Genomic DNA, 26,990 nt, shown 5'->3' with positions numbered 1-26,990 from the left:
AGATGCAGGTAATGATAGAATCGTTGCCTAAAGTCACAGACTTTTTTAAGGTAAGGATCACCAATCTGTTCAGAATATCAGCTACTTATCAGTTATCAGCCTACCAGCAGCTAGGCTATGTGTAGCTAGGCTAGATATGCTATGATCTGTCCAACAGTAAAATAAATCAGTTGTGATTTGAATATGTGTCGTGTGATTTGAGTTATAATCCTGTTAGTATAATAGCATATTTCGATGGGGATAATAAAATGTCTAAAACGGCATCTACTGAAGAAATTGATGAAAAGATTGTAGCCTATAATTTTCACAGTTCGGGCAGCAGACAGAGTAAGCATACTGAGGGGAATAGCAATACAAAGCTAGCGCATATCCACATTTCTCACTAGCTGTGTTGGGTGTGTTGTTAACCCGTGTGGATTTAAGTGAAATACTTGAGAAGTTCTGTGGTCAAGACAATGTTTTAAGGTAAGGACACTTGATTATTAATGTTTGCCCGCCATGGCTTGTTGTTGACGAAAGGCCCACATGATTTTGCCTTATGCAGCTACTGCTAGCGTCATGCTTTGAACTAGGTTAAGCTCATTTGCGCTAAAGGATGGGTTTATTGAAGGACTTTGATGTAGCTAGTTTCTTTTTAAAAAATTGTATGCTCAAAACAGTATGCCCGTGTTCATGTTTAACTTTTTTCTTGATGGAGTGCATGAAATATTGTTGCAAGTGGTATTTCTATGCAGTCATGTCAAAAAGGCAGTTGAATGCACGGTCTTATTCAAGGAGAAGGAAGACTTGCATGATGCTTGAACATAGATCGGTAAAATAGACCCTAGTAGGACTTGGTTTTGTGTATTTCGGTCTGTAGAGTTATGAGTTTGGCCGCTGTCCATGGTGTTTACGTTTCATGTGGCTGCCGAGCCAAGTACCTTCATCATCATCATGTTCCTCTGTCAAAAGTTAAACTCTCTAGGGGTGCTTCTGCTGTAGCAGTTGCAGCAGTTGCTCAAAGTTTGATTTGTCCATCATCATACGTCTTATCTGTTGGGTGTCTATGCCCAGCAGATTTTCCCATTTCGTCCATTTGTAACCATTTTTATCAAACAGGAGCTGCTTTTGCACTTGGTTATTGCCCATCCGGCAAACGTGAGCAATATATTTTAGTTGTTGTACGTAGCAGGATAGTTTTATATCCTGGGTTCCTGTCAGTTTCCGGAGGTCAGCATTGGACATCTTGTAGCTCCAGTCTATATCTTCATTTGTAGTGTTCTTTTGGTCAGGGGCATTCTTTCGTTTATATCCACCTTTAATCATTTTCCTTAGGAAGCCGTGCCACACTACCTCAATTTTCTGAATTTCACTGGATGATAGTTGCCATGCCTGTGTGCTGTACAGGAGACGAGATCGAACGCATGCCACTAGGAACTTTATACGGGTTTTTAGTAGTATTCGGTGGTCGGTTAGAGCGTGTTTCAGTTCATTCCATTTCATGAATGCAGCACTTATCCTAGCATACAGGAAGTGTGAGGATTCATCACAGTTGCTGACATTATAACCAAGATATTTAAAGGTGCGGACGTTTTTAATATTAGTGCCGCCAAGGGAAATGATACTTGGTTTACATTTGATATCCTCATTGACGTTAAAAGCCATTGTTTCTGTTTTGACATATGATATTTGTAAACCAAAGCGGGTGTAGGTCTTATCATACAACTGAAGAATATTCTGAAGCTCCTCGATGGATCCAGCGAGTATGGCCTGATCATCTGCGTATAGAATCTCTGTTATGCAACCCTCTCCTGATGCTCGTGCTTTCGTACGCATTTCTCTTGTGGATACCTCATTTGGAATGCAATATCTGAACTTGAAGCCTGTATCTGGGTACAGTTTTGATATCTCATGCTGTGCAATCCTGACAACAAAGTCCATATAGATATTAAAAACTGATGGCGATTCTAGGGCACCTTGTCTTGCAGTGAATGTTTGTTTTCATGCCGCCGAGCTATTTTTATGTATTTTATTTTTTAAAAGGACTTGTCTGTAGGTGTGTGTGTTTTATGTTTACAACACATAGGTCTACATTAGCGCACGCGCACTTGTGTGGTTATCTCTGGCCATGCCCCTGCGTGAAAGTTACGCAGTATCACTGTCCTGTCCGTGGTAATAATCAGAACTGGCTCTGTAATGATAATGCATGCGTTCTTCTCTCCCTCTGTGGTCGGATGTGTTGAGCGATGTGAGCGTGGGCCTTGCGCAGCTACGCTGAGCCAAACGTAACCTATCGTAGGCTTCTAGGCTAATTATGCGCTTACACTGTAAATGCTTGACACGTATTGCAAATAAAATAAGAGTGTTTTCCTGGCCAACGGTAAGGGTAGGGTTGACAGGTAGCCTATGAGGGGCCTAGCCCCTGGGCCACGGGTGTTGATAAAGCGCCCCTGCGGACATGGAGGAGACCGAGGAACCTGTGGTGGACGACCCTGCAGAAAACGCAATTTCTTCCAGTAATGAAGTGCACCCCTGGCCCTACATACGTGATCACTTCAGCTTCGTAGAGAAAAGGGGTGACAGTTTCATTATGCAATGCAGATTGTATGCCCAAGAAGACAACCATTGCGGCATACAAAAATTCGACGTCTAATCTGCGCAAGCATGTTGAGGTAAGTATTGTCATTGGCATCATAATCACGGGCGCAGATAGAGGGTGGGACGGGTGGGATTCGTCCCACCCAGATTTAAATTCACCTCGTTCAGTCCCCCCCACTTATAGGGAGGAAAAAACGTCTATGCTGTCTTTCTTTGCATAAGGCAAACCTCACGGAAAAATCAAAAGACTAATTACCATTCGGTTTATTGAGGTGCACAGCAGTGTATACATAGTTGCAACAACTCATATAAAACAAAACAAAGACTGATATTCGGTTGGTTGAGCTGCACAGGCTGCACAGGTTGCGAGCTCGAGCTTGGTTGCTATGGTTACCCACAACAAGTTTGACAGGCATATCGGGGTTGGGGTTGGTTTGCTGGCAGCTTTGTCCCCCCCAGTTTTTTGTCCCCCCCCAGTTCAAAAAACGTATCTGCGCCCCTGATCATAATGTTTCCTTTCCATTGTAAAACCGACAATAGGCTGGTTATATTCCAAAAATAGTGGATGGCATTGCTAATGTTGAAGTAGCAACCTGTTGGTACTGTAACATAACGGTAACTAGTCTGTTATTCGGTTGGCTAATCATGCAAGCAAGTTAGCTCGCCAACCTGACGTGATCAGTCCTCCTACCATTCTACATCCAACAGGCCAGAAAGGAATACTAAGCAAAACAAATAATGTTTGAATTGAATTGTTCAATAACACACGGTGCACACAGGCAAGCTACGAGATTTTGGTGCAACATTTCACTTTCATATTTCGTGTACAATGCTTTGTGTGTGGTCAGGGCGATGTAAACGACATGACTGTGTGTATTGACCTTTTTTGTTTGTCTCAGTTTTAATGCAGCATTATCCTAAGCATTCAATTTGATACACTTCCTTTAAATAAAACATCTGGGTTGAGATGTACATGTATCCTTGTTTCCTCTTCTTTTTCATTTTTGCACAACACAGTGGAGGCAGAAAACACCCATTGTTAAAAGTAATGTTTTACTTTTACTCAAAGTACATTTTAAATGATCTACTTTTTACTTTTACTTGAGTAGATTTTTTGTCTGGTAACTTTACTTGTACTTAAGTAAAATTTCATCAGAGTAACAGTACTTGTACTTGAGTATAATATTTTAGTACTCTTTCCACCTCTGATTACTACATACAGCCTGACTGCGAGTAAAACACTCATCTTCATTTACAATGCTAGACCACATGGAAAGCAGGACAAGAGCAAGAAAACAACTTAAACGGTCAGCATTAATAATAACAGGAAACTATGACCATATAAGGAAAGATATCCATCAGCACTACACTGTACATTGTCATCATACTGTACTATTACATGTTATTTGTCTATTACAAGATCATATGAAATTTATGCAGAAGTATACAGATAGATAATATATTTACCTTTTTATCAGGAAGAGGCAACACATGAAAACCGACAAGCGAAGCCCAGATGAGTTCTGCCGCCTCCAGCCACAAACCTACAACACAGCACACGCAATTTATACACACACACACACACACACACACACACACACACACACACACACACAAACATTCAGTCTCTGACCTTACATTACACCCAAAATTCAAAGTAGAACATTTATACTTGCAATAATATTACATTTGCAGTTTTTAAAAAAATATATTTTTATTCGGAGGCAAGGCACATCAAAACTAGTCTGGTTAACACCAGACCATATCACAAGTGAAATATGGTCTGGAATCCGCCTATTGAATTTCTCGTAGGGGAGGTGTGGTTTACGATTGTCAACGGCCATTTATTGGACGTTGCGAATGTCTATCATTTGGCATATACGTAGCCCATGGCCAATCATGGCAGTTGTACCCGGTGACATAGTTAGAGCGACGAAGAAGACAAAGAGATTTTTTAAAACAAACTTTCGCTCTAAACTATTCAGAACAGTGTCTAAAGCTTGATCGAAAGTTTGGTTCGTATCGCTCGCCGCCATGTTAAATGTGATCTGTAAACAGTCCCAAATAAATTACAAGCTTCCGTTTGTCGAGTAGTACGCGTCACCGTCTTTCCACCCCTCCCCACTCTCTGATTGGCTCCCTAACTCAGGCGAGCCTTTAGACCATAGTTTCCATGCTGTCTTTTCAGATCGGAACGATTGTGCAAAGCAGCATGGGATTTCCCAGGCTACATCAAAACAGGAATCAATGCCAAATCTACATTACGTACCACACCATCCCTGCACAACAATCCGCAAAATGCACACACCGATACCACAGAAATACTGTGCATCTCGATGAATTAAGAGCAAGGCATACAGTCTACCTCCTAGGATGTTTTTTTCCATGCGAAAAAGAACAAGACATTACACAATTCAAAGAAAATAATAAAAAATAAATAAATAACTGGGTGACACGGTGGTGTAGTGGTTAGTGCTGTCGCCTCACAGCAAGAAGGTCCGGGTTCGAGCCCCGTGGCCGGCGAGGGCCTTTCTGTGCGGAGTTTGCATGTTCTCCCCGTGTCCACGTGGGTTTCCTCCGGGTGCTCCGGTTTCCCCCACAGTCCAAAGACATGCAGGTTAGGTTAACTGGTGACTCTAAATTGAGCGTAGGTGTGAATGTGAGTGTGAATGGTTGTCTGTGTCTATGTGTCAGCCCTGTGATGACCTGGCGACTTGTCCAGGGTGTACCCCGCCTTTCGCCCGTAGTCAGCTGGGATAGGCTCCAGCTTGCCTGCAACCCTGTAGAACAGGATAAAGCGGCTAGAGATAATGAGATGAGATAAATAACTGGAAGTTCTATTATGTGATAATTAAGTATTAAAGCTGCACAGTACAAATAAAACCAAAAGACAAAAAAAAAGGGAGAGGGAGAGAGTCCGTCAGTCAGGGGGCAGGGACTGGAGAGAGTGGAAGAATGTAAGAAAGGGAAGCCACTTGTTATAAAATTTAGTAGCGTTACCTTTCACTGAATATCTGATCTTTTCCAACTTTAGAAAAGACATGGTGTCAATGAGCCACTGACTACTAGAGGGAGCTTTAGTCGACTTCCAGTGGAGAAGAAGGTGGCGTCTTGCCAGTAAGGAAGTAAAAGCTAAAATATCTAATTGATTAGAGGTAAACTGGTTATGGTCCTCTGGGAGCCCGAATATGGCAACATGGGGGGAGACTTTTCTGGTCACTGAAAGTATTTTTGACATGGTATCAAAATAATTCAACCAGAAGCGAGAGAGTAGCGGACAAGAGTAGAACATATGGGTTAAATTGCAGGATGAGGCATGACATTTGTCGCATTTGTCGGCAATACTGGGATAGATTTGCGACAGTCGAGCTTTAGAAAAATGGACTCTAAACAGTACTTTAAGTATTGAGTGTATAAGCGCAGGATGAGCTTGTGTGAATTTTCTTAAGAACAGTGTCCCACCAGTCATCCTCCAAGTTTAGATCCAGTTCATCTTCCCAGGCAGTCTTAACTTTAGTAACTGGTGAGCAATCAAAAGAAAGAAGTTCATTATAAACTTTAGAAATAAATGATTTTTGAAGTGGATCGTGGTTTAAAAACACCTCCCAGTGTAGAGTAGGTGGTGAGGAAGGAAAAACTGGAAACAAAGCTTTAGCACAGTGTCTAATTTGAAAGTATCGAAAAAGATGAGAAGGTGGGAGATGAAATTCTCTTGAGAGATCTGTAAAGCTGTGAAAAATACCATCCTTGTAAAGGTCTTTAAAACATTTCAGGCCTTTATTATGCCATGTGAGAAAGGTTGAATCTGTAAGTGGAGGTCGAAATAAATTATTCTTTAGTAAAGGAGCTAATGTAGATGCTGACTTAAATTTGAAGTACTTCCTAAACTGATACCAAATTTGAAGTGTGGAGTGAACCACTTGAATATTTGTAAAGCCAGAGAGGTTAGATGGAATAGAAGAGGTAAGTAGAGCAGGTAAGATGGATGAAACACATGACTGTGCCTCCAAGTTGCACCACAGCAGATTCATAGATTTGAACCAAAATAAAATTATGTGAATATGTGCCACCCAATAATACAGTTGGAAATTCGGAAGTGTCAGTCCACCATTGAATTTACATCTCTGAAGTGTGGATTTACAGATCCTGGGAGCCTTTCCACACCATAAGAAGTCAGAAATAGTTTGATCAATTGTTTTAAAAAACTGCTTTGGCAGGAAAAGTAGGAGACAATGGAACAAAAATAGAAATTTGGGCAAGATGTTCATTTTAACTGCGTGAATTCTTCCAATTAACGAGAGAGGCAAGCTTCTCCATCTTTGGAGGTCAGATTTAACTTTAGACATTAAAGGTAAAAAATTAGCAGAAAAAAGTGAGACTTTAACGTTCTGGTAACGCTGATCCCAAGATACCTAAAGCCAGACAGGGACATCTGACTGTGTGAGCTGTGATGCTGAAGCACTGATAGGATAGCATTCACTTTTAGAGATATTCACTTTATAGCCTGAAAATGATCCAAATCTCTGGAAAGCAGATAAAATTGTGGGAATGGAAAGGACAGGATCTGAGACATACAACAATAAATCATCAGCATAAAGTGACAACTTAAATTCTGTGCCCAATCGTGAGATCCCTCTAAAAGTGGAGGAGGACCTCAGAAAGATTGACAAGGGCTCTATAGCTAGTGCGAAAAATAGGAGATAGGGGACACCCCTGTCTGGTACCACGGATTAGAATGAAAAAACTGGATTGGATGCCATTAGTGGAGATGCTTGCTTGTGGAGATGTATAAAGGAGATGTATCCATGAAATGAACCCTTTTCCAAGTCCAAATTTCTTTAGTACAGTAAATACCATAAATAGTCCCATTCAACCCTGTCGAATGCTTTTTCGGCGTCAAACGAGATTACTACTTCGGGTGTTGTTGTGGTAGTTTTAGAGTAAATAATATTTAGGAGCGTGCAGACATTAAAAAAATAACTGCCGCCCCTTAACAAATCCAGTTTGCTCATGTGAGACAATAGTTGGTACAATGTTTTCCAGGCGACAGGCCAAAGCTTTAGCAAGGCTCTTAGCATCTACATTGATTAATGAGAGAGGTCTGTATGAGCTGCAGAGATTTGGATCCTTATCTTTTTTTAAGAGGAGACTTATGGAGGCTTGCCTTAAAGTGGGAGGGAGAGTGCCATGTTCCAGTGATTCTTTATAAACAGCATGCAGTAAAGGGAACAGTTTTTCCTGAAATCTCTTAAAAAATTCCACTGGGCCAAGAGCTTTGTTATTTTGCATGCTACTCACAGCGAGAGTGATTTCTTCTACCGTTAATGGTGAGTCAAGTTTTTTAGCAGCATCTAAGCTTAACACAGGAAAATTGAGGCTATCTAGGAATGAATTCACTTCAGTGGTGTCAGGTGGAGATTCAGACGTATATAAAGAGGAGTAAAATGAGTGAAAAATAGAATTAATGGTGGTGGGATCCTTATGCAATGAGCCAGATGAATCTTTTATCTGAGGGATCATACGTGAGGCTGCCTGGCGACGTAGCTGTGAGCCAGGAGCCGACTTGCCTTGTCGCCATGTTCATAATACAGTGCTCAGCGTAAATGAGTACACCCCCTTTGAAAAGTAACATTTAAACAATATCTCAATGAACACAAATAATTTCCAAAATGTTGAAAAGACAAAGTTTAATATAACATCTGTTTAACTTATAACATGAAAGTAAGGTTAATAATATAAACTTAGATTACACATTTTTCAGTTTTACTCAAATTAGGGTGGTGCAAAAATGAGTACACCCCACAACAAAAACTACTACATCTAGTACTTTGCATGGCCTCCATGATTTTTAATGACAGCACCAAGTCTTCTAGGCATGGAATGAACAAGTTGGTGACATTTTGCAACATCAATCTTTTTCCATTCTTCAACAATGACGTCTTTTAGTGACTGGATGCTGGATGGAGAGTGATGCTCAATTTGTCTCTTCAGAATTCCCCAAAGAAAATAGTTTCTTTACACCACAAAGGTGAAGGCTACAAGAAGATCAGCAAAGCTTTACTTATCAGTCAGAATACTGTAGCAAAAGTGGTACAAAAATTTAAGAAAGATAGAACTGCAACCGGGGCGGCACGGTGGTGTAGTGGTTAGCGCTGTCGCCTCACAGCAAGAAGGTCCTGGGTTCGAGCCCCGGGGCCGGCGAGGGCCTTTCTGTGTGGAGTTTGCATGTTCTCCCCGTGTCCGCGTGGGTTTCCTCCGGGTGCTCCGGTTTCCCCCACAGTCCAAAGACATGCAGGTTAGGTTAACTGGTGACTCTAAATTGACCGTAGGTGTGAATGGTTGTCTGTGTCTATGTGTCAGCCCTGTGATGACCTGGCGACTTGTCCAGGGTGTACCCCGCCTTTCGCCCATAGTCAGCTGGGATAGGCTCCAGCTTGCCTGCGACCCTGTAGAAGGATAAAGCGGCTAGAGATAATGAGATGAATGAGATGAGATGAGAACTGCAACCATCTCACACAGACGTCCAGGTCGTCCACGGAAGTTAACACCTCGACAGAAGTGTCTTCTGATGAGAAGGGTTGAAGAAAATCGGTATGCAAGTTCACTGTAGTTATCTAAAGAAGTAGAAAGCCAAACTGGGGTGACTATTTCCTGTGACACAATACGGCATACACTGCAGAGGAATGGCATCATGGATGCCGTCCACAAAAGAAGCTTCTCCTAAAGCCCAGGCACAAAAAAGCCTGCCTAGAGTTTGCCAGGGCCCATGCTGACAAAGATGAAGACTACTGGGACTCTATACTCTGGAGTGATGAGACCAAGATAAATGTTTTTGGAACTGATGGCTTCAAAACTGTATGGTGTCGCAAAAGTGAGGAATACAAAGAAAAATGCATGGTGCCTACAGTGAAACATGGTGGTGGCAGTGTCTTTATGTGGGGCTGCATGAGTGCTGGTGGTGTCTGGGAGCTGCATTTCATTGATGGCATCATGAATTCACAGATGTATTGCTTTATACTGAAAGAGAAGATGCTACCATCACTCCGTGCCCTTGATCGTCATGCAGTTTTCCAACATGATAATGATCCTAAACACACATCTAAGGCCACTGTTGGATTTCTGAAGAAGAACAGGGTGAAAGTGATTCAGTGGCCAAGTATGTCTCCTGATCTGAACCCAGTTGAACACCTATGGGGAATTCTGAAGAGACAAGTTGAGCATCACTCTCCATCTAGCATCCAGTCACTAAAAGAGGTCATTGTTGAAGAATGGAAAAAGATTGATGTTGCAAAATGTCACCAACTTGTTCATTCCATGCCTAGAAGACTTGGTGCTGTCATTAAAAATCATGGAGGCCATACAAAGTACTAGATGTAGTAGTTTTTGTTGTGGGGTGTACTCATTTTTGCACCACCCTAATTTGAGTAAAACTGAAAAAAATTGTAATCTAAGTTTATATTATTAACCTTACTTTCACATTATAAGTTAAACAGATGTTATATTAAACTTTGTCTTTTCAACATTTTGGAAATTGTTTGTGTTCATTGAGATATTGTTTAAAATGTTACTTTTCAAAGGGGGTGTACTCATTTATGCTGAGCACTGTATGTGGAGCGTGATCGTAAGAGAAGTCGCTCTGCATCACTAGTGGTGATGAGATCAAATTCAGTCTGTAAATCAACACGTTGTTTAAGCAAACTGGGAGAGGGGCAAGTAGCGAGTTGTTGGTCCAATTTGGTGATATTGATAGAGTGTTCTTGCAATTTGGCTTTGTGGGACTTATTCAAGTGGGCAGAGTAGGAAATAATTTGTCCCTGCAAGTATGCTTTTAATGATTCCCACAGCAGTGAACAAGAAACTGGTTCCATATCATTTTGATTTATAGAGATATAATCATCAATTTTAGTTGCAGTAAATTCCGTGAACTTATCATCTGAGAGAAGTAACGTATTGAACCTCCAAGGTGTTGAGTACCAGGGTTGTGAAGAGAACTGAATATCTAAAGAAAGAGGAGCATGGTCAGAAATAACAATAGGGTGATAATTAGCAGACAGTACTTTGGGAATTAGTTTAGCATCAATAAGATAATAATCAATCCAAGAGAAAGACTGATGCATCTGAGAAAAGAAGGAATATTCCTTGGTACAAGGGTTATAAAATGTCCAAGGATCAGTGCAACCGTTCTTGGACACAAAATCTGAAAGTGACCGACATTAAAGAAGGGGTCAGAGATCGTGGGTTAGAGTGGTCCAGGTTGGGATCAATTACACAATTCATGTCCCCTCCAATTATAAGAAGGCTGTTGTTGAATGAGGGAAGACATTCAAAAAGTTTATTCATAAAGTGTGGATCGTCAAAATTGGGGGCATATATGTTAACTAATAAAATGGGAATATGGAATAGTGTGCCTGTAACAATTAAGTATCTGCCGTTTTTGTCTGATATCACCTTAGAAGCTGAAAACTGAATCGACTTACCAATTAAAATAGCAACCCCCCTGGCTTTAGAGTTGAAATTTGAGTGAAACACCTCGGAAACCCAGGAACATTTAAGTCTGACCTGATCTTTGACGCGCATGTGGGTTTCCTGCAGAAACACTAGGTCAGCTTTAAGACGTTTCAAATGAGCAAATATCCTTGATCTCTTAATTGGACTCCCCATGCCTTTAATATTCCAGCTCAAGAATCTCACAGAGGACCCAATATGTGGAATATCAGAAGTACTAGCATTGGTGGACATACAGTATGTTAATTTCCTAGAGATAGAAATAGACTGAATGCGGACCCCCAGGGAAGGAAGGAAGAGAGGGGGGAAAAGAAAAAAAAAAAAAAACACACTTGCAGATTGAAACCCCATCACCACCACCCCACCCCACCTACAACAACCCCATCCCCAAACGATGGAGAACCCAGTGCTAACTCCACAAGGAGTCAGATCCCCAAAACAAAAACTTATGGCTTTAAGCATGACTATCGAGCTTCGGTTTGAGCTCCTGCAGGCCTAGCAACATTTGACAGACCGGTACAACCAATCAAGTCCAAGTTGAAGTGAAAACTGAAAAGCACATAATGTGTGTATATGAGAATAGTAAAGTGAAAAGAAAAGAGGAAATAAATGAAATAAAAAAAAGTGATAACTGTCAATATTAACTGTCAATGCTTCCTCAAAGTTGTGTATCATTTCTCGGTTCTCTCACTATTGAGTGATCTGATGAATCCGCTGGCCTCTTCTGGTGATTTAAACTCCTTCTCTGCACCGTTATGAGTGACTCGGAGGCGCGCCGGGTAGAGCAAACCAAAGCGAATCCCCGGTATTTCGCGGAGCCGGCGTCGGACATCATTAAAGGAGGCTCGGGCACGGGCCGTCCTCGGAGTGTGGTCGGGGAAGACAGAAAAACTCATGTCTCCAATCTTGATCCGTTGCTGAGCCCTGGCTCGGCGCAGTATGTCCACACAGTCTGTATGGTAGTGTAGACAAGCGATTATGGGACGAGGGCGCTCTCTGGGCTTTGGCTGGAGAGTACAATGAGCGCGGTCCACGAGAGGCTCCTTCTCGAGCTTAAAAGCCTCCTTGAGCAGAGAGGAAACAGCTGTAGCAGTAGAAGACGTGGAAAAATCTTCAGGAATGCCCACTAACCATATATTATTGCGCCGCGATCTCTCCTCCAAACCCTCGCATTTATTGTCCAATCTCATCAGTTCAGTTGACAGATGCTCCACTTTAGCCTGTAAGGTAGTAATGTCATCAGTGCAGGAGGACAGCGATGTCTCCATTTCACCTACGGTGGTCTTCAGAGTGCACACATCAGACTGGATGGTTGTAATGCTAATAGATAACTCCGACTTCACTGCCTGTAGCTCATTCTTGATGTTTGACAAGTTCTCGGTCAAGGCAGCCTGAAGCTCAGTTTTGAAAATAGCCGCCATCTCAACGCGGAGTGACGAGAGCAGCTCAGCCTTTAAGTCGTGGGAAGCAGTGCCGCCTGCAGCTTCGACCAGGCAAGAAGGGAGGTCACTACGAGGCAGGGATGCAATGTGCGAAGCAGGCCGCAGTGGTTGTATAGGTACTTTAGCTTTTGGAGGCATTTTGGCCAGCAAAAAGATGGCGTTAAATTTGGATTATGATGGTGGGGAAAACACACCGAAAGAAAAATACAAAAGGTATGCCTAAAATAGTTTTTTTTTAAAGGTTGTTGCAGGAGCTCAGAGGAACGCGTCCTACTCCATTAGTTGCTACACCGGAAGTCGCAGTTTTCTATAGATGAATGAATCCTACAATAATGCAATCATATTACCATTGTGCTGTCGGCCTTCTGTGATAAAAGGTTAGCTATATATGCTAACATTTACTCACATTTTGGTGTGCCTGAATCATACCTAGCCTTTGTAGCACCTGTCCCCGAACTTGCACGCTGACTGACTGAACAAGAATCCGATCACAATCCCGCTGGTATTTCCAACATCCTGCAGCACAAAAATATAAGACGGTAAAAGGATATGTCACTACTGAGAAGGAGAATTTTCCACAGTTTATCCTCATTATTTAATAAACAGTTCATTAAATACACACACACACACACACACACACACACACACACACAAGTGCATCTCAAAAAATTAGAATATTGTGAAAAAATTCAATATTTTCCATCAGTTATTTAAGAAACTGAAAATGTTACATATTATAGACTCATTACACATAAGCTAAAATGTTTCAAGCATTTTTCTATTTTAATTTTAATCAGTATGGCATACAGTACAAAAACATAAAAAAACCCATCTCAAAATATTAGAATATATTTCATTTCGAGTTTGAGTAAAACAGTATGAACACAGTGTATCTCTCGGTCTAGTTCAGTACATACAACCACAATCATGGGGAAGACTGCTGACTTGACTGTTGTCCAGAAGATGATCACTGATGCCCTCCACAAGGAGGGTAAGCCACAAAAGGTCATTGCTGAAAAGGGTGGCTGGAAAAGGTGCACAAGCAACAGGGATGGCCGCAGTCTTGAGAGGGTTGTCAAGAAAAGTTGATTAAAAGAACTTGGGAGAGCTTCACAAGGAGTGGACTGAGGCTGGTGTCAGTGTATCAAGACCCATCACGAACAGACATCTTCAAGAAAGGGGATACAACTTTCGCATTCCTAATATCAAGCTACTCCTGAGCCAGAGAAAATGTCAGAAGTGTCTTATCTGGGCTAAGGAGAGAAAGAAATGGACTGTTGCTCAGTGGTCCAAAGTCCTCTTTTCAGATGAAAGTACATTTTGCATTTAATTTGGAAATCACGGTTCTAGAGTCTGGAGGAAGAGTGGAGAGGCACAGAATCCAAGGTGTTTGAAGCCCAGTGTGAAGTTTCCACAGTCTGTGATGATTTGGGGTGCCATGTCATCTGCTGGTGTTGGTCCACTGTATTTTATCAAGTCCAAAGTCAACACAGCCATCTACCAGGAGATTTCAGAGCACTTCATGCTTCCATCTGCTGACGAGCTTTTTGGAGATGCCAATTTCCTTTTCCAGCAGGACTTAGCACCTACCCACAGTGCCAAAACTACTACCAAATGGTTTGCTGACCATGATATTACTGTGTTTGATTGGCCAGCCAACTTGCCTGACCTGAACCCCATAGAGAATCTATGGGGTATTGTCAAGAGGAAGATGAGAAACACCCGACCCAAAAATACAGATACGCTGAAGGCCACTATCAAAGCAACCTGGGCTTCAATAACACCTCAGCAGTGCCACAGACTGATCACCTCCATGCCACACCGCATTGATACAGTAATTCATGGTAAAGGAGCCCCAACCAAGTATTGAGGGTATAAATGAATATACTTTTCAGAAGTTGGACATTTCTGTATTGTAAATCCTTTTTTTGATTGATCTTAGGGAATATTCTAATAATTTGAGATACTGGATTTCTGATTTTCATGAGCTATAAGCCATAATCATCAAAATTAAAACAAAAAAGGCTTTAAATATTTCACTTTACATGTAATGAATATATAATATATGAAAGTTTACCTTTTTGAGTTAAATAATGAAAAAAAGGAACTTTTTCATGGTATTCTAATTTTTTGAGATGCACTAGTATGGTCCTGACAAATTTATACAATGCTGTGTAAGTCTTTGGCACATGTAAAGAAATGCTGTAGACCAAAAATGGCTTAAAAAAATAATGAAATTAAATGTTTCAATATGAAAATAATATGCCCCTCCTTGAACTGCCACCTTATTGTGGTGGAGGGGTTTGTGTGCTTGAATGATCCTAGGAGCTATGTTGTCGGGGGCATTATGCCCCTGTCAGGGTTTCCCAAGGCAGACAGGTCCTAGGTGACAGGCCAGACTAAGAGCAGTTCACCAAAACCCCTATGGAGAAAAATCCGAGGACCGTGACGTCGCCCGGGATGACGCAGCCGGGGCCCCACCCTGGAGCCAGGCCCGGGGTTGGGGCTCGTATGCGAGCGCTTGGTGGCCGGGCCTTTGCCCATGGGGCCCGGCCGGGCTCAGCCCGAAGAGCTGACGTGGGCCCGACCTCCTGTGGGTTCACCACCCACAGAGGTAGCAGTAGGGGACTGGTGCAATGTGGATTGGGTGGCAGTCGAAGGCAGGGGCCTCGACGACCTGATCCCCGGACACAGCGGCTGGCTGTTGGGACATGGAATGTCACTTCGCTGGGGGGGAAAGAGCCTGAGCTTGTGCGGGAGGTTGAGAGGTACCGGCTAGAGATAGTCGGGCTCACCTCCACGCACAGCTTGGGCTCTGGAACCCAGCTCCTCGAGAGGGGCTGGACTCTCCACTTCTCTGGAGTCGCCCGTGGTGAGCGGCGGCGGGCTGGTGTGGGCTTGCTTATAGCTCCCCAGCTCAGCCGCCATGTGTTGGAGTTTACCCCAGTGAACGAGAGGGTCGCCTCGCTGCGCCTTCGGATTGGGGAGAGGGCTCTTGCTGTTGTTTGTGCCTATGGCCCAAATAGCAGTATAGAGTATCCGGCCTTCTTGGAGTCCCTGGGAGAGGTACTGAGGAGTGCTCAGACTGGGGACTCCATTGTGTTACTGGGGGACTTCAATGCTCACGTGGGAGATGACAGTGACACCTGGAGGGGCGTGGTTGGGAGGAACGGCCTCCCCAATCTGAACCCGAGTGGTGTTTTGTTATTGGACTTCTGTGCTAGTCATGGTTTGTCCATAACGAACACCATGTTCGAGCATAGGGGTGTCCATAAGTGCACGTGGCACCAGGACACCTTAGGTCGGAGGTCAATGATAGACCTTGTAGTCGTTTCATCTGATCTCCGGCCCTATGTCTTGGACACTCGGGTGAAGAGAGGGGCTGAGCTGTCAACTGATCACCACCTGGTGGTGAGTTGGATCCGCTGGCGGAGGAGGAAGCTGGACAGACCTGGCAGGCCCAAACGTATGGTGAGGGTCTGCTGGGAACGTCTGGCCGAGCACTCTGTCGGGGAGGTCTTTAACTCCCACCTCCGGGAGAGCTTTTCCCAGCTTCCGAGGGAGGCGGGGGACATTGAGTCTGAGTGGACCATGTTCTCTACCTCCATTGTGGACGCAGCTGTTCAGAGCTGTGGCCGCAAGGTCTCCGGTGCCTGTCGTGGCGGCAATCCCCGAACCCGGTGGTGGACACCAGAAGTAAGGGATGCCGTCAAGCTGAAGAAGGAGTCCTATCGGGCCATGTTAACCTCCAGGACTCCCGAGGCAGCTGACGGGTATCGGCAGGCCAGGCGTGCTGCAGCTCGGGCAGTTGCGGAGGCAAAAACTCGGAACTGGGAGGAGTTCGGGGAGGCCATGGAGAAGGACTATCGGTCGGCCTCGAAGAAATTCTGGCAAACCGTCCGGCGCCTCAGGAGGGGGAAGCAGTACTCTGCCAACACTGTTTACAGTGCGGGTGGGGAGCTGTTGACCTCGACTGGGGACATTGTCGGGCGGTGGAAGGAATACTTTGAGGATCTCCTCAATCCCACCGTCATGTCTTCCACTGAGGAGACTGAGGCTGATGACTCAGAGGTGGACTCGTCCATTACCCAAGCCGAAGTCACTGAGGTGGTTTGCAAGCTCCTCGGTGGCAAGGCACCGGGGGTGGATGAGATCCGCCCTGAGTATCTCAAGTCTCTGGATGTTGTGGGGCTGTCTTGGTTGACACGCCTCTGCAACATCGCGTGGCGGTCAGGGACAGTGCCTCTGGAGTGGCAGACTGGGGTGGTGGTCCCTCTTTTTAAGAAAGGGGACCGGAGAGTGTGCCCCAATTATAGGGGAATCACACTTCTCAGCCTCCCAGGGAAGGTTTACTCCAGGGTACTGGAGAGGAGAATTCGACCAATAGTCGAACCTCGGATCCAGGAGGAACAATGCGGTTTTCGTCCTGGTCGCGGAACACTGGACCAGCTCTATACCCTTCATAGGGTGCTCGAGGGTTCATGGGAGTTTGCCCAACCAGTCCACATGTGCTTTGTGGATCTGGAGAAGGCATTCGACCATGTCCCCCGTAGTATTCTGTGGGGGGTGCTTCGGGAGTATGGGGTTCGGGGCTCTTTGCTAAGGGCTGTCCGGTCCCTGTACGAACGGAGCAGGAGTCTGGTTCGCATTGCCGGCAGTAAGTCAGACCTGTTCCCAGTGCATGTTGGACTCCGGCAGGGCTGCCCTTTGTCACCGGTTCTGTTCATAATTTTTATGGACAGAATTTCTAGGCGCAGCCAGGGGCCAGAAGGAATCCTGTTTGGGAACCACAGGATTTCATCTCTGCTTTTTGCGGATGATGTTGTCCTGTTGGCTTCTTCAAACCAGGACCTTCAGCATGCACTGGGGCGGTTTGCAGTCGAGTGTGAAGCGGCTGGGATGAGAATCAGCACCTCCAAGTCCGAGGCCATGGTTCTCGACCGGAAAAGGGTGGCTTGCCCTCTCCAGGTTGGTGGAGAAGTTCTGCCTCAAGTGGAGGAGTTTAAGTATCTCGGGATCTTGTTCACGAGTGAGGGAAGGATGGAGCGTGAGATCGACAGGCGGATCGGTGCAGCCTCCGCAGTGATGCGGTCGCTTTACCGGTCCGTTGTGGTGAAGAAGGAGCTGAGCCAAAAGGCGAAGCTCTCAATTTACCGGTCGATCTACGTTCCGACTCTCACCTATGGTCATGAGCTTTGGGTAATGACCGAAAGGACAAGATCGCGGATACAAGCGGCCGAAATGAGTTTCCTTCGCAGGGTGGCTGGGCGCTCCCTTAGAGATAGGGTGAGAAGCACAGTCACTCGGGAGGAGCTCGGAGTAGAGCCGCTGCTGCTCCACATCGAGAGGAATCAGCTGAGGTGGCTCGGGCATCTTTTTCGGATGCCTCCTGGACGCCTCCCTGGGGAGGTGTTCCAGGCATGTCCCCCCGGGAGGAGGCCCCGGGGAAGACCCAGGACACGCTGGAGGGACTATGTCTCTCGGCTGGCCTGGGAACGCCTCGGTGTTCTTCCCGAGGAGCTGGCCGAGGTGTCTGGGGAAAGGGAAGTTTGGGCTTCCCTGCTTAGACTGCTGCCTCCGCGACCCGGTCCCGGATAAAGCGGAAGAAGACGAGACGAGACGAGACGAGATGAAAATAAAATACTAGAAATTTAAGTAAGCCATAATAAATTAAACAAAGTCAATATTTGGTGTGAGACGAACCTTTGCGGTAAAAAAAAAAAAAAAAAATAGTAGTAGTCTCAGGTACAGTTAGTACAGTTTTATGCGGAAATGAGCTGTAGGTTTTACTGAGCATCTTGCAGAACCAGCCACAGTTCTTCTGGACACTTTGACTGTCACACTTCCTTCTTAAATTTTGCACCCAAACCCAGCAGCCTTCATTATGTTTTCCTTTTTAATTTGAAAAGTGATCTCTTATGTAACATGCTGCTCAGATACAAACTTTTTTTTTCTGTAACATTTAATTTTCTCCTGGAAAATGGGCGTTTGGGACTCTAAAATGTTTTTGTACTGACTCAATAATGCAGAAGTCATAAAAAAAGAAATCTATAACAAAGTTTGTATGAAAAAAAGGTGCCTAAGACTTGCACAGTACTGTATTTCTCCTCTACATTATTGTAGTACAGTGGTACTTGAATGTTTGTGAAACCTTTAGAATTTTCTATATTTCTGCAGAAATATGACCTAAAACATCATCAGATTTTCATACAAGTCCTAAAAGCAGATAAAAGGGAACCCAGTTAAACAAATGAGAGAAAAATATTATACTTGGTCATTTATTTATTGAGGAAAATGATCCAATATTACATATCTGTGAGTGGCAAAAGTATGTGAACCTTTGCTTTCAGTATCTGGTGTGATCCCCTTGTGCAGCAATAACTGCAACTAAACGTTTGCGGTAACTGTTGATCAGTCCTGCACACCGGCTTGGAGGAATTTTAGCCCATTCCTCCATACAGAACAGCTTCAATTCTGGGATGTTATTGGGTTTCCTCACATGAACTGCTCACTTCAGGTCCTTCCACAATATTTCAATCGGATTAAGGTCAGGACTTTGACTTGGCCATTCCAAAACATTAACTTTATTCTTCTTTAACCATTCTTTGGTAGAACGACTTGTGTGCTTAGGGTCGTTGTCTTGCTGCATGACCCACCTTCTCTTGAGATTCAGTTCATGGACAGATGTCCTGACATTTTCCTTTAGAACTCGCTGGTATAATTCAGAATTCATTGTTCCATCAATGATGGCAAGCCGTCCTGGCCCAGATGCAGCAAAACAGCCCCAAACCATGATACTACCACCACCATGTTTCACAGATGGGATAAGATTCTTATGCTGGAATGCAGTGTTTTCCTTTCTCCAAACATAACGCTTCTCATTTAAACCAAAAAGTTCTAGTTTGGTCTCATCCATCCACAATACATTTTTCCAATAGCCTTCTGGCTTGTTCACGTGATCTTTAGCAAACTGCAAACGAGCAGCAATGTTCTTTTTGGAGAGCAGTGGCTTTCTCCTTGCAACCCTGCCATGCACACCATAGTTGCTCAGTGTTCTCCTGATGGTGGACTCATGAACATTCCAGCCTGATGAGCATTAACAACGCTTTTTCTGAGGTCCTCAGAAATCACCTTTGTTCGTGCCATGACACACTTCCACAAACATGTGTTGTGAAGATCAGACTTTGATAGATCCCTGTTCTTTAAATAAAACAGGGTGCCCACTCTCACCTGATTGTCATCCCATTGATTGAAAACACCTGACTCTAATTTCACCTTCAAATTAACTGCTAATCCTAGAGGTTCACATACTTTTGCCACTCAGATATGTAATATTCAATCATTTTCCTCAATAAATAAATGACCAAGTATAATATTTTTGTCTCATTTGTTTAACTGGGTTCTCTTTATCTACTTTTAGGACTTGTGTGAAAATCTGATGATTTTTTTGGGTCATATTTATGCAGAAATATAGAAAATTCTAAAGGGTTCACAAACTTTCAAGCACCATTGTATATCATTGTGCCTGCTGTTGTCAGACAATCAGAACACACACACACACACACACACACACTCACTGTATAATAACGAATTTGGGAGTTTGGTTTGAGAAATATAATTTCATTTGGGTCCAAATTTGATTTTCAGAAGACTTACCAGTTGCTCCATTGTTATTTATCAGACTACTCAGGATATACTCTGCTTTCTGTAGTTTACCTGAGAGGAAAAACAGGCCATTACTGTTTTCTCAGAGTAAAACTCGATTTATTAACATTTTACTGTAGAACGACGATCACACCAGTGTTGAGGTAGACTCTGGCCTGCCGAATTATGATCTGAGGGGCAACCGGGGTTTCTGGGTAGCGCATGTGTAGAGCTTTAGCAATCTTCAGCAGTGTGTGAGAGCCGTCTATCCAGTAAAGAAAGCGGTCCAGCAGAAAGACAACGGACATCGCCCATGCTGGCTCAGCAGCCATGATAGACGCTCTGAGGAAGGCCTGTTAGGAGCAGAAAAGTGGTTAGAATAATGATAAGCAAGGACACTTAGGTCAGTAAATCATTTGCGAAGTTGAAATGACAGTTTTTGTATTATTATTATTACAACCCTGATTCCAAAAAAGTTGGGACAAAGTACAAATTGTAAATAAAAACGGAATGCAATAATTTACAAATCTCAAAAACTGATATTGTATTCACAATAGAACATAGACAACATATCAAATGTCGAAAGTGAGACATTTTGAAATTTCATGCCAAATATTGGCTCATTTGAAATTTCATGACAGCAACACATCTCAAAAAAGTTGGGACAGGGGCAATAAGAGGCTGGAAAAGTTAAAGGTACAAAAAAGGAACAGCTGGAGGACCAAATTGCAACTCATTAGGTCAATAGGCAATAGGTCATTAACATGACTGGGTATAAAAAGAGCATCTTGGAGTGGCAGCGGCTCTCAGAAGTAAAGATGGGAAGAGGATCACCAATCCCCCTAATTCTGCGCCGACAAATAGTGGAGCAATATCAGAAAGGAGTTCGACGGTGTAAAATTGCAAAGAGTTTGAACATATCATCATCTACAGTGCATAATATCATCAAAAGATTCAGAGAATCTGGAAGAATCTGTGTGTAAGGGTCAAGGCCGGAAAACCATACTGGGTGCCCGTGATCTTCGGGCCCTTAGACAGCACTGCATCACATACAGGCATGCTTCTGTATTGGAAATCACAAAATGGGCTCAGGAATATTTCCAGAGAACATCATCTGTGAACACAATTCACCGTGCCATCCGCCGTTGCCAGCTAAAACTCTATAGTTCAAAGAAGAAGCTGTATCTAAACATGATCCAGAAGCGCAGACGTCTTCTCTGGGCCAAGGCTCATTTAAAATGGACTGTGGCAAAGTGGAAAACTGTTCTGTGCAGTGGCTACGTAGAAGAAGGGTCTGGGTACTGAACTGGCCAGCCTGCAGTCCAGATGAAAGAAAACCCATAGAAAACATTTGGGGCATCATAAAACGAAAGATACGACAAAAAAGACCTAAGACAGTTGAGCAACTAGAATCCTACATTAGACAAGAATGGGTTAACATTCCTATCCCTAAACTTGAGCAACTTGTCTCCTCAGTCCCCAGACGTTTACAGACTGTTGTAAAGAGAAAGGGGATGTCTCACAGTGGTAAACATGGCCTTGTCCCAACTTTTTTGAGATGTGTTGTTGTCATGAAATTTAAAATCACCTAATTTTTCTCTTTAAATGATACATTTTCTCAGTTTAAACATTTGATACGTCATCTATGTTCTATTCTGAATAAAATATGGAATTTTGAAACTTCCACATCATTGCATTCCATTTTTATTTACAATTTGTACTTTGTCCCAACTTTTTTGGAATCGGGGTTGTATTTGTAGCAGTAGTATGGACCAACCAGTATAAAATTGGTTAATTTTAAAGATTCTACAGATGTATCAGCACTGGTGAACAACCCCAACAAAGACCCCGATGCCATCATAAACAACTCCCAAACAAACTATGAGATTGTATGAAGCACTAGTTATGCACAGAAAGTGACTCTTTGATTATAAACACGGCAAACTTTTTACTTACATTTGTTAGTTGTTTAGAAATTGATTTATTCATATATTATATTCATATTACTGCTGAAGTTGATACCATTAGCTGAGGTAGATGTCTGCCAATGAGCTCTGTAGTGTTCACTTTGTCTTCTGATGCCACTGAACGCTTGTACTGCCATTTCTCCTCAACAAATGGCCACTTCATGTCCACCGCCTCCTGCAGCAGTGTGTTCAGGTCAGCCGACAGTACACCTAGGGATCAAAGGCTGGTTGTCAGACAGTTTAAGACAAGTGTTATCACAGTGCATGAGCGATCAGATAGCGAGTACTAGTCTAACCTATAATGTTAGTTCCTATCATCAGATGGGATTACATCTGTAAGTCATATATCTTACACATCAAGGTCAAGGTATCTTTATTGTCCCAAAACAGGGAAATGGGCTTGCAGCCAGAAAGATGCACACAAAGATATTCATACACAACAACAGACAACACATCATGGGCAGGGTCCGTACAAATTAAACATGAGCACTAGACAATTACAAACATGAAGCTAACTGCCATTCAGCACCTGGATGGCAGTGGGGACAAAGGAAACCTTAAATCTCTTAGTCCGAAGAGCAGGCACCCTCCACCGACGGCCTGAGGGCAACAGTACAAACTCAGACCGAAGGGGATGATCTACACACTCTAAGATCAAAGAAGCCTTCCTGAACATTGTCTGTTATACAGATCAGTTAACTGGACTTGACTTCTCCCTGTAACCTTACTGGCCACTTTAACAAGGTTACCAAGCCTGTTTTTATTGGCCAGGGTCAGATTTCCATACCAAGCAACAATGCAGAACATAAAAACTGATTCAATAAAACTTCTATAAAAGAGGGTCATCATGTCTGAGCGAACATTAAAAGAGTACATTTTCCTCAAAAAATAGAGCCGTTGCTGAACTTTTTTTGCTGTGAAGGCAACATGAGCATCAAAGCTTAATTTGTTGTCCACAACCACTCCCAAGTATTTATAGCTGTTTACCAGCTCAATATCTACACCTTTAATGCTGGTTACTACAGGACAAGGACTGGACGTTCTAAAGCTGATCATCATATCCTTTGTTTTAGACACATTTAATTGGAGAAAGGATTCATCGCACCAAGATACAAAATCATTTACAATGGGCCCATGAATTAGCTCCTCCCCTTCAAGAAGGCTCACAATGACAGAATCGTCAGCAAATTTAATAATGTGTCTATTTGCATAGTTGCTGCGACAGTCATTAGTGTACAGAATGTATAATAATGGGGAGAGACAACAATCTTGAGGAGATCCAGAGGAGGATTGCAGCTGATTTGAAAAGCAGCCATTAACCCTCACACACTGGGACCGATTGGTCAAAAAGTCCAGTATCCAACCAACAAGATTAAAATCCAATTTAAAAAAATTGATTAGCTTCTCTGCTAACAGATGTGGCTGGATAGTGTTAAAAGCAGATGAGAAATCTACAAACAACAGTCTAGCCTGAGCTTTGGATCCCTCAAGATTCCGATACAGAAAATGTAGCAGTGTGACGGTGGCATCCTCCACACCTTATACCTGGCCTATAAGCAAATTGTAGGGGGTCCAAAAATTCTTCTACTTGTAATAAAACTTCCTTTTTAATGAGCTTCTCCAACGTCTTCATAACTAAAGATGTCAGCGCCACAGGCCTGAAATCATTTAATGTAGAAGGCTTATTAATCTTTGCAACAGGGACAATAGTGGAATGTTCCCATAACTTAGGGACCTTTTGTTGCTGGAGAGACAGCGTAAAAATAAAATGGAAAATGTTGCACAGCTGTTCAGCACAAGTTGCCAGAACATGGCCACAAATATTGTCAGGTCCTGGACTCTTACTCTTTTTAATTTGTTTTAAGTGTTTTTCCACACTCTGGACATCCAAAGCAAAAGCAGGAGGAGCTCTGGTGGTGTCCTTTAATGTATTCACCATATCAGTGAAGTTGCAAACATTATCTCTTGTAATTTGGCTGATACTGTAACAACTGGCAGGATATTGTTGGGCCATATAATTTTTGTTTTGTTCCACCTGACGCTATGTTCAATACATTCAGAGACGGCGGCAGGGAGTTTTGGATGGGGGGGGCAGCAACATGTCGCACACCAAAGGTGTGCCAAATCTAAGGGGGTCCGGGTGCATGCCCCCCTGGGAAATTTTTAACCCTCTAAAACACTATTTCACACATTTTGAGAGGCAAATTTTGGTTGAGTAAAGCTAAGTTTATACTGAAAACTTACCTCGTTATCATCAAGCAACTTGGGTGCCTTTGTCGAGCCCAAAAAGTTTGCAATGGATATTTGTCTGAACTTCTCTTCATACTGATTTTCAGTGAGTGGTCAGGGTAGCAAGCAAATTCATGTAGATCTAGAGCAGCATCAAGTTTTTGGGCACCCAAAACTGCTTGTACGCCTTGTGAACACTATCTAGCCATTTGGACAGGACACAAGTTATCAGTCAGATACAAATGTAGTGACACTGTCATAGCCTTGCTGTCACAGGGGTCCCCGCTTTGGCGTGAGTATCCAAGGAGACCAGACATGTCTAGACAGTTGCCACGGCAACGGGTTAATTAGTCCACAGAATATTCATAAATCACCTTGTCCACTAAAATTAAGGAGTTTTGCAGTTCTGCGTAAGCCAAATAAGGAAAAATCCCAGAAAGTGGAGGCAATCGGTGACGTCAGGGCCAGGCTAATTTGCATCAGTTTTGGTGCGAATGGGTGCTACCATCCTACAGTACAAAGGGATGCCACCGGGGCGCCGGGATAAAGGGACGCAGTGGGATTTAATAAGGGAAAACAAAGGCGCACCGCGGGCTGTTTATTCACACTACTCTCTCCTCTTCTTCCTTATAAATAGTCAAAGGACTCCCATCGTAACTGTGCCCCCCCCACATAATTTTTTTTTTTGGGGGGGCCCCCCGCCACTGACATTCTACAGATCATGTATTAAACTGAATTGAAGTTTTAGAGCTGAATAATAATCAAAATGGGTCAAGCAGACTTGGTCAATCAAGCCTCTGAATGTTCACCAATTATACAACCTTAAAGTGCATATTCTGGACCAATTTCGTGTTTTTTTTATATGAAAGTATGTCCCTTTACACACTCATCCAGAATGGTAATTTTGCGCAAGGACATCTGTCTACAGCAGAAAAAAAATAAAATCACAAAATGCGTCTGGAAAAACCCCAAGGGAGTCTGGAGCCAGATTCGTGACGTCACCTGCAGAAGCGCCAGCAGGCTGCGCGAGCTTTGCACGGTTTCAGTGCACAGCCTGTGTAGACCAAGCGCTCCCATTTCTCTCTCATTGTCCGGTCTTTTGGGAAACGATGAGTACTAGTCCCATCAAGATTGGTGTTGCTACACCCTCCTATGATACATCTGTTAACCATTTTAATAATTACGCGATAACGTTGAAGAAATTTGCAGAAAACCACCAGGTCGTTTTCTCATAAACAAACCAGCGCTGACGTAGGATTCAGAGGGAGGCATCCCGCACGCGACGTCACGAAAATCAGTGTTTCCCGGGAAATCCAAATGCCAAGTTTTTTCAGAGGCGGACCAATTCACCTCATATGGCTTGATTTCAACTGAATTTTTCTGGTATTGCGCAAGGTAAAAAAAATTGCAGAGAATGCAGAATGTGACAGATATTTGACCAAAGTTTAATATAAAATAGGAGAATTACATTGATCTTGCTCCTGAATTTATCCGTGATATGCACTTTAACCTAAAACCAACAAACCCAGATTGAAAGGGAAATCATTACCTCTGCCATTCCTGAACATCTCCTTGTCCACTGCAGTGAGATCTCTCCTTGCCAGGTGGAGACACTCCTCCAGCTGCGCCACTAACTCCACAGTGTTCATAACTTCAACAGCATTCAGTTTTCTTCAGTGCCTTAAACCGTGTTAGATCACTAAACAGAGTCGCAGGAGGAAAAGCCACTCATCCAGATGTTGCTTAACATGCTGTAGATGGTTTGTGGTTGAGACACACAGATATTTCATATGGGAAAATCCCCTGTGTTGAAACACCTACAGTTTTCAACTCTTATTAACCCCTTCGGACATAACGTGTACAATTGTACACATGAAGTTCTATAGCATTTTTCCTTGTGTCCAAAGGGGTTATTATATTGTTTAAGATCTAACAGGTTTAGTTAACTCAGTGCAATGTAAGTATTAAAACATTTTAGGCTTTAAAACACTTTGGAGGAAACTAATCAATAATGGTATGATGCATAGTTACTGTTACCACCTTGGTGTTGATTATTTTCTATACCAGAAGTGGTGTATTCCTTGAATACAACAACAATTTACCAGTGCTAACAATTGTTTTATTTATTAAATTATGACACATCAATCATACTTTTTATCCATTTATATCAATATCAATGATGTACATTTATTGTTAAATAACACAGTTTTAAACATGGTTATTAGATTTTGATTTATATAGATTATCCTCCATACAAGTCAATGTAAACGAGCTGTTACTATAACAACGATTAAAAACGACGAATCAGCAATGAATCAAGACCGTCTGGCCAATCAGAATGAAGGATTCAGTATTAGACTTAATTAATCTAGTGTTGAAATAAAAGTTCAGTCAACACTGCTCAAATTTCTTTCAGTGACGTAAAAGTGTTTTAAAAGCCCCCTTTTCATTTAATATATACCTTATTCCCGTATTAAATGTTCATACCTGATGAAAATATCACCTATCGGACACAAATCGTGGCTGTTGTGCTCTTCCCGAGTTGTCACTGTAGCTTCAGATTTTCCAACTTCCGAGTTCCGTGTCGCTGTTTGTTTCCTATTGGACTAAAAAATGACGTCATTAC

At 43.0% G+C, this 26,990-nt stretch overlaps 1 protein-coding gene across 2 annotated transcripts in view; it reads right to left on the bottom strand.

Annotated features, from left to right (window-relative positions):
- alpk1 (alpha-kinase 1) overlaps positions 1–26,965 on the bottom strand; it is a 47,455-nt gene extending 20,490 nt beyond the window's left edge. Inside the window, exons 1-7 of one of the 2 annotated variants that reach the window (XM_060917078.1) lie at positions 26,852–26,965; positions 25,914–26,063; positions 22,191–22,345; positions 20,323–20,521; positions 20,181–20,240; positions 12,954–13,040; positions 4,045–4,121 (exon numbers count right to left, since the gene is read on the bottom strand). In XM_060917078.1, the coding sequence (XP_060773061.1) occupies positions 4,045–4,121; positions 12,954–13,040; positions 20,181–20,240; positions 20,323–20,521; positions 22,191–22,345; positions 25,914–26,013 (678 nt within the window). In that variant the 5' untranslated portion in view covers positions 26,014–26,063; positions 26,852–26,965. The remainder of the gene's footprint in view (positions 1–4,044; positions 4,122–12,953; positions 13,041–20,180; positions 20,241–20,322; positions 20,522–22,190; positions 22,346–25,913; positions 26,064–26,851) is intronic. The other variant, XM_060917077.1, reaches the window with a different exon arrangement.
- Positions 26,966–26,990: the final 25 nt, after the last annotated feature.

The sequence above is a fragment of the Neoarius graeffei genome, chromosome 3 (assembly GCF_027579695.1).
Source record: "Neoarius graeffei isolate fNeoGra1 chromosome 3, fNeoGra1.pri, whole genome shotgun sequence".
NCBI classification, from domain to species: domain Eukaryota; kingdom Metazoa; phylum Chordata; class Actinopteri; order Siluriformes; family Ariidae; genus Neoarius; species Neoarius graeffei.
The sequence above is the reverse complement of the archived record's forward strand: the minus strand, read 5'-3'. Positions and strand labels throughout refer to the sequence as shown.